Source organism: Alligator sinensis, unplaced genomic scaffold, assembly GCF_000455745.1.
Source record: "Alligator sinensis unplaced genomic scaffold, ASM45574v1 scaffold347_1, whole genome shotgun sequence".
In the NCBI taxonomy this organism is placed as follows: domain Eukaryota; kingdom Metazoa; phylum Chordata; order Crocodylia; family Alligatoridae; genus Alligator; species Alligator sinensis.
In genome coordinates this window covers 3,686,564-3,699,016 of record NW_005841922.1, presented here as the reverse complement: position 1 = coordinate 3,699,016, position 12,453 = coordinate 3,686,564, and the positions used below count along the sequence as shown (strand labels likewise).

Below are 12,453 nucleotides of genomic sequence, written 5' to 3'. Positions count from 1 at the left end.
GGTGAATCAGCTACGGCAGGAGGGGTGAGGAGAGTCTGCACCCAGAGCAGTGTGTAGCTGGGTTGTTATGTGCTCTCCTGGGAGGTGAGAAATATATAGATTTGAGCTCCAGGCAGGATGAGACAGAAATTGAACTTAGGTGTTCCACTTACTGAATGAATGTTCTGGCCCCTGGGTATTATTAAAAAAAAAAAAAAGTCAGTCCTGGTGCCTCTTCTGACCAAGCTCTAAATGAAGCAAGTTATTCTGTCCTTTTCCTTCAAAGAATGGATCTAGGCACATCTTCTCAGGAGTGTATACTGCACCCCTAATCTGGAGTGCACTGAAGAGTCTGCTTGCTCCTCTAAGGTACCTACCTCAGAAACGTATTGGGTTTATTCAGGTACACATCTGTCTTCAGCATTCCCTAGTAGTCAGCTCTGAGATGCTGGACAGACACCGTGCAAGGTTTTTGGATCACCCTTCTGAGGATGCTTAACACAGACCAACTTCCTTGGTTGCTCAAGGAACAAGTCACCTTTATGCTGAGAATAGGATTTGTTATGCCTTGGGGGTGGGAAAGGACAGTATCCTGTCAAAAATTGTTTAACATATGGATTACGTATTACATAATTGTATTGGGACTAATCAGAAAACATTGATTATTTTAAGGAAATCATGGAAACAATGGAAATAATGGAGCAACTGGTCATGATGGAGCCAAAGGGGAGAAGGGAGACAAAGGGGACCTGGGACCAAGGGGAGATCGTGGCCATCATGGACCAAAAGGAGAAAAAGGTTATCCAGGGATTCCACCAGAACTCCAGGTACAATATCTTTACTGTGGATCTCAAAACAGTAGTCTTTACTCTTGGGGTTTCCTTTCTCAAAATCAGCCCGCAGTTACCAGAATACAGATATATGCTGGTCCTTTGAATATAAGGTCTAGCTTTTAAAGTGAAAGATTCCTTTTAAAATGGCCTGCATCTTAAACTGGAGCAAAAAAAAAAAAAAAAAAAAGGCAAAAAGCTCTCACAGGCTTCACAGAGATTGTATCCTTGTGTCTTTTTATTTGATTTTGTTTCTTAAAGTGAGATCAGAAAATTTATGCATCTTAAATTCAAGGGCATCTTCTATTTGAAGTAATACAGTAGATCAAACCCACATATAACTTAACAATAAAAAGAATAGTGTAAAGTTTTTTAGTTTGGAAGTCAAATTCCTTCAAGTTCTTTTTCGTTCACCTTGTCTGATACCATGCAGTAATCACCAGGTTCAATAAACATAGGCATATATGAATGAAAAGAACTACACAATGGGTGTGTCTATACACAGATTTGATGTGGGAGCAGTTTGCTTATGAGTAAACTACTCATGAGTAAATGCTGGAGCAGATTTGCTGTTTATGGTAGCAAATTACTCCTGCTTCTTGGGGCTATAATGGGCCCCTGCTACTACTATGGGGAGCTCTAGACTCCCGTTGGGTGCTAGCCCAGAGGCTGGCAGGGAGCACCAGGCCAGGAGACAGCTGTCCGGACTGGACGGATCATGGAGCTGAGCAGGGAACAGGATCCCCAGCCTCTTCCCCATCCAGCTCTGCAATCACAGAGCTGGGCAAGGAACAGGGTCTCCAGCTCCTGCCAGCAGGAAGCTCCCAGTGCCAGCTCCGCAGCTGCAGGCCAGCAGTGGGGGATCCTTATCTCTCAGCCTGAGATCCCAGATGCTTAGATAAGGATGTCTCAGCCCCCTGCTCCTTGATTGCGATGGCAAAGCGGGGGCTGGGAGAGAAGGATTTCCTATCCCCCGCTCATTGATTACGATCTTGGAGGGGGGCAGACTTGGAGCTCTCTGCTGCTGGGGAGGGGGACATAATCAGCAGGCAGCTCTTGAGGGCAGGGTGCAATCTCCCACCCCCTGGTAGCCAGGTGACCAGGAGCAGGTTTGCTCCCAGTTGGGCATCTACATGAGCACTACTGTGCAGTAAGTAATTGCAAGTAAATTTACTACTTGCATTTGCAGGTAGCAAATTTACTTGCAGTTAGCAAGGTTTACTATGCAGTAAGCATGTGCACATGTAGATGCACACGCTTACTGTGTAGTAAACTACACTACTGTGCAGTAAAGCACCTCATGTAGACAAACCCAATAGGCTTTATTCTGGAGCTGTACATAACCCTTGCAGCCTCCATGTTTGTCTCTGACTAAGAGCTGCTATGCAACAATCTAGTTGCTGCCTAAGGGACCATCTCCCAGTTCCCAGCCCCCAGCCTTCCGTTATGGAGCCTTTTAAAATTATGACTTCTCTCACTATAGGCATCTCAGAGGGTCTACACTGAACACTGCAGTATAGTGTAGAGACACCCGAGCTAGCAGGTGAATGAGCTGAACGAGGTAGTCGAAATACTAGCAGCAGTCCAGCTGTGGTAGCACTAGAACTCACTTGGGTATCTCCACACTATACTGCTTTATTCACACTCTGATTAGCTGACTGAAACAACCAATCAGAGTGTGCCAAGAGCATTCTGGACAGAAGCCGGTGCAGCAGAGCACCACCATGACTGCAGGGATACAGAGGATGGAGCAGGGGGACAGTGAGGGGTGGTGACGGAGTGGATGGGGGTGCAGCCCTGCAAGCAGCAACGGCAGACCAGACAGAGCATGGGGGAGGTACGGGCAGGGCTGTTGGCCTCAGCCCCTCCCCTCTCCTTCCCCCCGCCTGGCTCTGCTCCCTGCAAGTGGCGGTGATGGACTGCCTGCTCCCCCAGTGCACAGGACTGGACGCTGGGGGTGGGGGAGGGCACACGGGGCCAGAGGCAGATCCAGCCTTGCTGCCGCATTGCAGGGAGGAATGGGCCTGGACGCAGGGCTTGGCCTTCTCCCCCTTCCCCCAACATGCCGGCAGAGACTGAGGGGCCAGACCTGGTGGGCAAGGCCAGCAGTGCAGAGCCAGCTGTGGGGGTGGGTTCACAGGGCCAGAGGCAGAGCAGCAGCAGTGCTGGCTCTGCGCCACTGGCCTTGCCCACCCGGCACTCCATCCCCCACCCCGCAGTCATTCTTGATGGCAATTGGCTAGTATATCATAAGATGTTAAGGGTTCTTATGATTTGGTGTCCACTGATTATTAAACTTGTGTAAAATAGTATCGTAGCATGGCCAGCCATAGCATTAGGTATTAGACAGGGATTAAGTATACAAAAGGAATCCCCAGTCCACACACTTGTTAACATTAGGGAAAATAGATGTTCCATTTACCGGTCCAAACTCTGTAATTTGGGCTAATACCTTTTCAAAGTATGGTTTCATAAAGTAATATTTCATTGACCTTTTACATACACATAAAGCACATGAAAATTAACAGTAAATACCGCAATACAAACTGTGGCATCTGTGCAGTTTGGAGGCAATGACTTTGAATTCTTTGGTGCCATATATATTTACATTGTCAAACATGGTGTTGAATTAAGGGAGAGCCTTTGCAGTGGATGAAATACAGCTTGAAAATGTTTTCCTACTTAATTGACTTTTGTAGCAAGACAAAGTAGCTGAAAGAGTCTTCAGAAAAATATTAATTTGTAGGAATTTTCTGGAAGAATGGCTTGAAAAACATAGTTGTTACAATTATGTACCTTATAAGCATTTCTGTAATTTTAAATTTAGCTGCCAGAACCTTCCCTAATGTAGATATTCTTGTGGAAATTTAACTGGTGCACAAAAAGGATTCCCTCTTGTTTTTGGTTATGTTTAAAATTGTTAAAGCAGTATAACCGTGTGTTTTTAAGCTACAAGATCCTCAGAAAGGTGAAGGGAGAGAAGGGAACATGTTTTTGCATGAAAATATCTCTTTAGAACTGGATTAATTTAAGGGAGAACTCCATCCCCTTTGATCAGATGTGTTGTAACAAAACAGAAGGTGGAAGAAGACTCTTCAGCTGCATCCAAACAAGCATGTACATGCCTGTTGCAGCATCTCAAACCAGTTTGAGATGCCACAAGAGGCATGCTGGGAACCAAAAAAAATGTTCCCCACACTGCATACTTGCAGCACAGACTCTATGTTTTATACCTGGAAATCCAGGTATAAAAAAAAAAAAAAAACCCCATGGGGGAAAAAGGGGGCACAGGGCACGGTCATGCAGCATGCCTTGGGGCAACTGGTGGCTGAGTCCTCCAGAGAGATGCTCTGGCATCTGGCCAGAGTGTCTCTGTGGTGCTCCTGCTGCCCCAGAATGCTGCCTCTGTGTTGGGGCAAACAGGAGAGGGGTAAGGCTGCAGTGTGACCCAGACCAGGGTATTGTCCCTGATCAATATGGGTGGGGGGGACTGTGTGGTTTCTGGGGGGATTGTGGGTGTGTGGGTGGGATGTGAGGTGTGGGGGGGTTGTTAGTGGGTGTGGGGCTTCTGGCGGGGTTTTGAGGGGGGGCTGTTGTACACCCATCCCCTCCACCCCATGTGGCACACCACCCCCGGCACTGGCAGCAGCAGCCACCTGGGCCATGCTCACTGCAGCACAGACCCACAATGGCACAGTGCAGTCTGACCCACAGTCTGTACATAGTGAACGGGCCTAGTCTGACCTGGCTCGGCTCAGCCTGCCCCAGTGGCGCAAGTGGTGGAAAGAACCAGTGCGGTCCTGTCCAAACACACACTAGCAGGCCAGGTCAGGCTGGGCCTGTTCACTATGTACAGACCACAGGTCAGGTGGTGCTGTGCCCTGGGGGGCTGTTCTGCAGCGGGCATGGTCCAGCTGACTGCTGCTGCCAGCGCCGGGGGCTGTGTGACATGGGGGGGCAGGACGGGTGTATGAAGGACCCCCTCAAGCTCCTCCACAAATCCCACCCACAAACCCCGTATCCCCTCTATACCCACACATCCACCCACGAACCCTGCCACACCCCACACCCCCCAACCCCCTTCCTGCAAACCCCACATCCCCCCCACATCTCACACCCTATGCGCCCAGCTGCCAGATAGGATGAGACCTGCTGGCAGGAGCTGTGGCTGAAGGGGCAGCTATCCCCACATACTGGTTAGCGAAGGGATCAGGGGAAACTCTGATTTTTCTATGATAAAAAAACCAAAAGCAAACACCAAAGCATATAGATATTTAGAATTTATTTTATTATGATGATAGAGGCACTGGTAGGCTTTCAAATTGCATTAAAATTGTAAATATATCAATAAAACATTGCCCAACTGATCTCTCTCTAAATATAGATAGATATTGATATAGTGGTATTTCATTTTAATTGTGGGTATTTTAAAGCATGAATTGGGGTGTTTTATCAGAGAACTTGCAATTTTTAAACAGGGAACGCCAGAATTCCTGCTAGTGAGGCAAGTGGCATTACCCAGGCAGAGGAGCCTGCCCAGGGCTGGCATTGGGGACTCAGCTGGAGGGCAAATGAAGTGGCTGACGTCCTGGCCATTTGGGGCTATGCAATGCCAGTTCAAAGTAGGCCATCACACTGGGAACATCTTCCAGGCGATAGCTGCCCAGATACCAGGGTGGGGGCACACGTGGCAGCAGTGCCACATGAAGGCCGACTGTGCAGCTATGGCCCACTGGCAGCTGGCCCAGAGGTGCAGGCAGCTCTGCTACAGTGTCCACGCCACATCCCAGGTGGCCGTGTGGTCCCCATCCAGGTCTGGCAGGTGTGCAGATATGGGGCTGCAGGTCCAAGGGGGAGGATGCTGTCACAGGTGGCAGCAGGTCACAGCCAGGCATCAGCCCCCATGCCAGACTGCTGCAGTGGGTAGAGTGGAAAGGGGTCACTCTAAGTCAGGGCTGCTGCAGCAGTCCAGCTGGCACAGAGGGCTAGTGTCCCCATATGCCAACTGGCTGGGCCTTGAAGCTCCTGAGAGTGAGTATCCCTGAGCTGCTTGCCAGGGTAGCTTTTTATACTGCCAGAGCCAGCCCAGGTGCTGGCCTCAGCCTTTAGCTCACCCTGGCTGCAGATCCAGGAGGAGTTGGGCAGGATCACTTTACCCCAAGTGGCACAACTTGCCCTACACCAAAGTGCATGTTCAGGCACGTGTGCTGAGGCACAAATCTCCAGCGCAAATTTGTGCCACTGCTATCTGAGCTGCTGCAAGCGCACATGCCTGTATGTGTGGATGCATCCTTCTTTTGTATTCTAATTAACCTCTGAAGAATAGGCTGGAGTTGAATAACATTTCAGATATTATTTGGAAAAAAAATAATCCAATGCATCAAACCATCACTGTAATTGCCTCATATCAGCATATAAACTTAACTAATTTGAATGCAGTGCTGCTTGAGGGAACTGTAGTTCAAGAGAATTAATCACTTTTCTGTTCTAAAAAAATGCATGAATGGAAAGAGGGAGCTAGTCCAGACTGCTACCCAAGTTCTAGATCTTCATACTTCTAGGCAGGTGGTTTAAAATTTCAGCTGCTGGGTCTGAATTTAGATCTATGGTTTTAGTTCAACTGGAAAGACGTCATTTTTCTTGCTCAAGTTCAGTATTTTGTTGACAGTGCGGAATAACAAAAATGATTAGGGACCTGGGAAGCAAGATTTATGAGGAAAGACTGAAAGAAATAGGGTTATTTAGCCTGGAGAAGAGAAGCTTGAGGGTGGATTTGATAATCATCTTCAAATACCCGAAGGGCAATTCTCTGTGGCCAAAGGGGATAGGACTAGAAGCCGTGGATTCAAGGTTCAGAAGGGGAACTTTAATTAGGAAGAACTTTCTGCCTATGAGGGTGGTGAAGCATTGGGACACGTTACCTAGAGAAACTTTGGAATCTCCATCCTTGGAAGTTTTCAAGAGCATATTAGACAGATACTTGGGTGGGATCATTTAGTCGGAAACAATCCTGCCTGTTTTGCCAATCACCCAGCAAGTCTGTGGCCTTCTAGAACTTGTGTCTGTCCACTGTAATGATGTGTTTTGAGATCTCAGACCCAGAACTGGTTTTTAATGGGTCATTTTCTATTACCTTGTCTAGTGTAGTTTGAAGTATCCCATGCGAGGGGTTTGCACCACTTCCCTTTGGATATTCTTCTAGAGCTTAAAGCATCTCTCAGGCAAGAAGTTTTATATAACAATCTATCAAGCTAAATTTCTCCTTTCTTAATTTCACCCCTTTACTTCCAGCCTACATGGTCGTGACAGAGGAATTTGGAGCAGATGATGGGGGACAGGGAAGTTGCTTGATGAATCTTGGGCATCTCATTTAAGAGACCATAGTCAAGTGACCTTAAAATTGCTAAACTCATACCTGATGGTTGCTGGCAAGAAACAGTGATGTGTATATGGCTTAATGAGCCTTACTTATTTCTTATGCTCAAGTAAAAGCAGTATCTGAGTTAAAAAATACACTAATTTAATCAGTTTTATACTAAAAGATCACACATTACTTTTCTATCGCATTGCTCTCATCCACTTTAAAGTCAACAAAATTGAAAATAAATGCTGACCTGTACACATTGCCTAAGCGTTTAACTTCAATTGGACTATTCAGATTCATAAAACTAAGGGACATAGACCTGTTCCAGCTTAATTCAATGGGATTTTTGTTATGGGAGTTTAATTGCCCTTGGATCAAGTCCTAAAAGAACATCCCTCTAAGAAAAATAAATATACTGGAAATATACAGAAAAGCTTTTACATTATGGCTTCATATTTGTCCTTTTCCTCCTCATTAACCACTGGTTAAATATGAACTATATTTTATAGGTTGCATTCATGGCTTCCATGGCAACTCACTTCAGTAATCAGAACAGTGGGATAATCTTCAGTAGTGTTGAAACCAATGTTGGAAATTTCTTTGATGTTATGACTGGTAGATTTGGTGCTCCAGTCAATGGTGAGTATTTACAAGGCAAAATAGTGTAGATTGACTCTGTAGTGTCTTATTAGTCAGATAGGAAGTAGATGTTGAAGGAACAAATTTAAATGTTCTGTTGTAAGTGAAAGGGGGTTTTGCTATTGACTTCAATAGAGGTAAGATTTAGCTCTAAATTTGATTAAACTCTTGGCTTACCCCAGTTTGGAGAAATTCTGTGTTAGAATTGAGGAAATGATACACAGTCATTGTTCAGTACAGTAAGACTATTATTAGTCAGTGTTGGTCTAAATTAGAGATGAGTTTTTAAAATAGGATTTTTGAGTTCATAAAAGATGAAAGCATGGTCTCTTTAAAGACCCAAGACTTCACCTTATCTACAGAACACCTGCAGCCTAGATGGTGACAGTATGCAATTCAATACAAAGTTTTGTCAGGGCAGCTCAGTCCTGAGCTAGAAGGACAAATAAGGTCATTTGACTTTTCATGTCATTTATATTGGGCGTGTCTACACATGCCTGGGACTGCACATTTGGTACTGCACAGTCCCAGTGGCACAGTTTGTTTTTTTTAGACGCTATGTTGCTGTAGTGACAAGCTACAGTAACGTAGCGTCGGCATCACGGTTTGTGCCTATTGACACTACATCACCATAGAGATGAGCTACATTGCCATAGCTCGTTGCTATGGTGATGTAGCATCTCACGCAGACGCACCCACCAAGGCGTTGCTACATACTCAAGTTGCACTGCCTTAGCTGTACAGATATAGTCAAAGTAGTATGAGCCCTGTAGTGTGGAAGCAATTATAATGGTGGAAAAAGTACTGGTACTGCTGTCATTTGTTCCTGTACAGAAGGAAGAATAAGCTATATTACTATAAGGCACTTTTTCATCTGTGTAATTGCATCCTCAGTAGGAGAAGCAGAACTACTGGTTGTTCTGTAAAAACCTACACACTCTAACTGCAAGATATATTAGCACAAGGTCAAGGTCCAGATTCAACTTCAGATTTAGGTGGGTAAATAGCACTTGCTCAGCTAACTTTAGCAGTGTCAGCGGCGGTTTTGGACACTTACCCAGATTCTAGACTCTGTTCCCCCGAGAACGCACGTTTCAGGTGTGAACAAATGGAGGTGGTGGCAACCAGCCCCTGCACCTTTTAGCCCAGTAGCTTGGTGGCTAGGGCTGTTTTTCAGAAAGTGGGAGACCAGGTTTTAGTTCCCCCTCACCTCATCCTACTTGCAGCTCCTTTTTCTCAGCAAAGCATGTTCATCTTCAGGCAGCCTCTGTGGATTTGCCCATGACATTGTCAAGATCATCCTCCACTTTTCCTTTAGGGGTTGGCTGGAGAGGGATGGAAGACCCAGTCATTTGTAAATACTTATTTATTCAGAGTTTCATATCACGAATTTCGTGGGCTGTCTGTAGAATAAGACCCAGTCAAATCCCGGCCTCCCTAGGACTGAATAAGAAATACCTATTGACTTCACTGAGACCAGCTTTGGGCCTAATTACATAAATTTTCTAGTCAACAAATGCAAATATATGGCAAATAGTCTACTACATGCCAGTGTCAAACACAGATACATGTTATGTTTGTTAACTTTTTTTCAGGAGTATATTTCTTCACCTTCACTATGATGAAACATGAAGATGTGGAGGAAGTGTATGTGTACCTAATGCACAATGGTAACACAGTTTTCAGCTTATATAGGTGAGCTGAAATGCATGTGATCTTCATCACAGTGGAGAAATCTACATACATAGCCAGTCTTACTTTCTCATGGATTTCATCCTACCAAGGTTCCTTTAAAATGAGTAGAAATATTTACCACCCTATATTGACACATCTGTATCATTACTAGATCTTTGTATTCAATCTTGGTCATAATTTCCTCAAAGTTGTCAAAAGGGGTAAGTGTTTTAATTTGGGGTTGGGATCTAATGGTGACAAACTGATATATTTTTAAAAAAGCAATATTCATCTCCAGTATATTTTAAAATGAGTGATTTACAAAAACATCCATATCAACTAACTGACAGTCCTGTTGCATGCTACAAGAAAGCTGGTTAGGTTAAAGGAAGCTGTTCTTTTTTAAACTACATTACTATAGGTAAGTAAGAAGCCTAGGTGCTTTATTTAATGTCACTGAAAGAATACATCTTAACTAAAGAGATTTTGTATCATGAGTAGCACAGTAAACATAAACTGGAATAGGAAACATTTGACCATATCTAAAGAAATATATTGAACCAAGTCACATGGTTAAAAATCTGTAGCTAGTTGGGTACCTGGAGAAATTACCCTCTTCTATTATTTGTGTAATGCTGATGATGGACTTGGAGCCATGCTGTACACAAAGTAAAGCTCCTCTTCCAAAAGATTTGCAGGCACACAAAAATACAGAACATAATGAGAAATCCAGAGCTGGGAATGAATGAGCAAGTCTTGGTCCCAAAGGAAAAAAATCATACATAACCATCCAGAATTAAAAAAACCCCATGAAATAAAGCAGTTAAATTTGGGCAAAATGGGACTAGTAAGCCACATAAGATTGTAATTTACTGCTATGATGTTCAAGCAAGGCAAATGAAAGAAAACCAATAATGAGTCAGCAGCTTGTTAGGGGACGCTCTGTTCATGCAACATGCATTCTTGAATTGATATTCTTTTTGTTCTGATGCTTGCTTGATCATTGTTGACAAAGGCAAAACTGACCTGTTTGTGAAATGTTCCTCCTCAGCTATGAATCAAAAGGAAAATCTGACACGTCGGGGAACAGCGCAGTGCTAAAACTTGCCAAGGGAGATGAAGTGTGGCTGCGTATGGGGAACGGAGCGCTACATGGAGATCATCAGCGCTTCTCCACTTTTGCTGGGTTTCTTCTTTTTGAAACAAAGTGAAAACAGAAGTCCATTTTGATGCAGCTCCTTTATTCAGGTGATATTCTTTCTGGTCTATAGAATGACGTTACATATTAAGAGCAAGGAAGGCTTGTTTGGATGCAGTACGTTGGTATTTGTGTATTGGGGATGCATTGAACACATCGAGCAGGTGACAGATACAGATTCTCATGAGGTACATTGACACCTTGGTTGCACCTAATCAATGAGTAAGCCTTGCTAATACCGTCGTCCCCCCCCCCCCCCCCTTTATTCCAGTGCAATTGAAAAAAGGTTTTAAAGATGTTATTTAGAGAGAGATTTGGGAAGCTTGACCCAAAGTTTTGTGTAGATAGATTTTTGTCAAATCTGTTAGGAACTTTACAATTGATTGATGGCCCCTTATTCATCTAGTTTGTTTTATTTTTTCATTTAGGCTTGCACCATAGGAGCTGGCTCTGGCTAAACTACAAGAGGACTCAGCTTCAGATGAGAGTGGATTTAGAGGAATCAGTTTATACTGGACTAGAAAAAGCTTTGCAAAAACAAAAAAAAATGTGAAAAGTAAAGATGGCAGGGATTCAGTTTTCTTGCACCATCCTCTTTTACATTTTGAAGATGAGTTTGGTGACTTTAATATAGTTTTCATGTACATATTCACCCCTTCAAAAAAAAAGTGTTAGGTTTTCTCAGTTTGAGAAATCCAAAGATGAGTTTCTTTTGCCTGAGTTATGCAGGTCATATGGTTCTTTCTGGTCTACAAATTGTGAAAACTGTCCTGGCAATGCTACATATCAGGACAGAGACCTAGCCAGTATTACCAGAGATATTTGAAATGGTTCAAACAGCACAACAAGCTAGAGGACAGGTACTCTGTGGAGCTTGGAGCTCTTTTTAAAAGAATGACCTTACAATACAGTTGTCAGTGTTATTTTTCGCACAATCTCTCCTGGAAGTGTTGCTTCTAGGAGACAGTTGGCACGTTTACATGTACATTAATGCACCATAATAACATACTAACTTAACATGCTGTAATTGGCACTACTGCTCAGTAGCGCCGGCGCACATCTTTTACATGATGCTAATGCACAGTAGACTGATTCTACAGCGCATTAACGCATTAACACAGCTTTTGCCATGATGTGCTAATGTACAATAGAATTAGTCTACTGTGCTTTTAGCATCTCGTGTAGATACGCCCAGTATTTCAGAAATGGCTTTACAATATGGTATGCCAGCAACTACGATGTATACAGAATATACAATATATAGCTGATAAACCAAAATGTTATTGGTTCACGTGATCTGTATCTACAAACCTGGTTCTGGCCATTGTATTTTTGTTATTCATCTGTCTTCATAAGCAGTAGCACTTGTCCTCCATTTTTCAACTTTGTTACTTTAAGTCCTATCTTATCTATGCTTTGGTATTTTAAAAATTAATTTACAAGTTCCAAACAGGCTAAAGCACTCTTAACAGTCTTTAACACAAGGGCCCTTCTGCATATTACAGCCTTCCCCATACAAAGCTTTCCCTGTGTAAATTTTATCTTAAGTTCTTTTATGCAAGATAGTGATTACCATTGACAGTATCACAGAATAATGATTTTAAAATCTAACTTTTAAATGTGTGTGTCCTTTTATTCATTCCTAGTTTGTGTTAATTTCTTTTTTTTAGGGAAAAATGTGTTAATACTTGACCAATAAGATTGCTATGCTTTTTAGATTTTACTTCAACCACTGATAAATATGGATGTTAATGAATTGTCATTTAATA

The 12,453-nt window shown here is 43.5% G+C and overlaps 1 protein-coding gene across 1 annotated transcript in view; it reads left to right on the top strand.

The window, feature by feature from the left end:
• C1QTNF3 (C1q and TNF related 3) overlaps nucleotides 1-12,208 on the top strand; it is a 33,423-nt gene extending 21,215 nt beyond the window's left edge. Inside the window, exons 3-7 of the mRNA XM_014517721.2 lie at nucleotides 652-806; nucleotides 7,683-7,812; nucleotides 9,408-9,507; nucleotides 10,538-10,734; nucleotides 11,113-12,208. Coding sequence (XP_014373207.1) covers nucleotides 652-806; nucleotides 7,683-7,812; nucleotides 9,408-9,507; nucleotides 10,538-10,697 — 545 coding nt within the window. The 3' untranslated portion in view covers nucleotides 10,698-10,734; nucleotides 11,113-12,208. The remainder of the gene's footprint in view (nucleotides 1-651; nucleotides 807-7,682; nucleotides 7,813-9,407; nucleotides 9,508-10,537; nucleotides 10,735-11,112) is intronic.
• The last annotated feature ends 245 nt before the right edge of the window (nucleotides 12,209-12,453 follow it).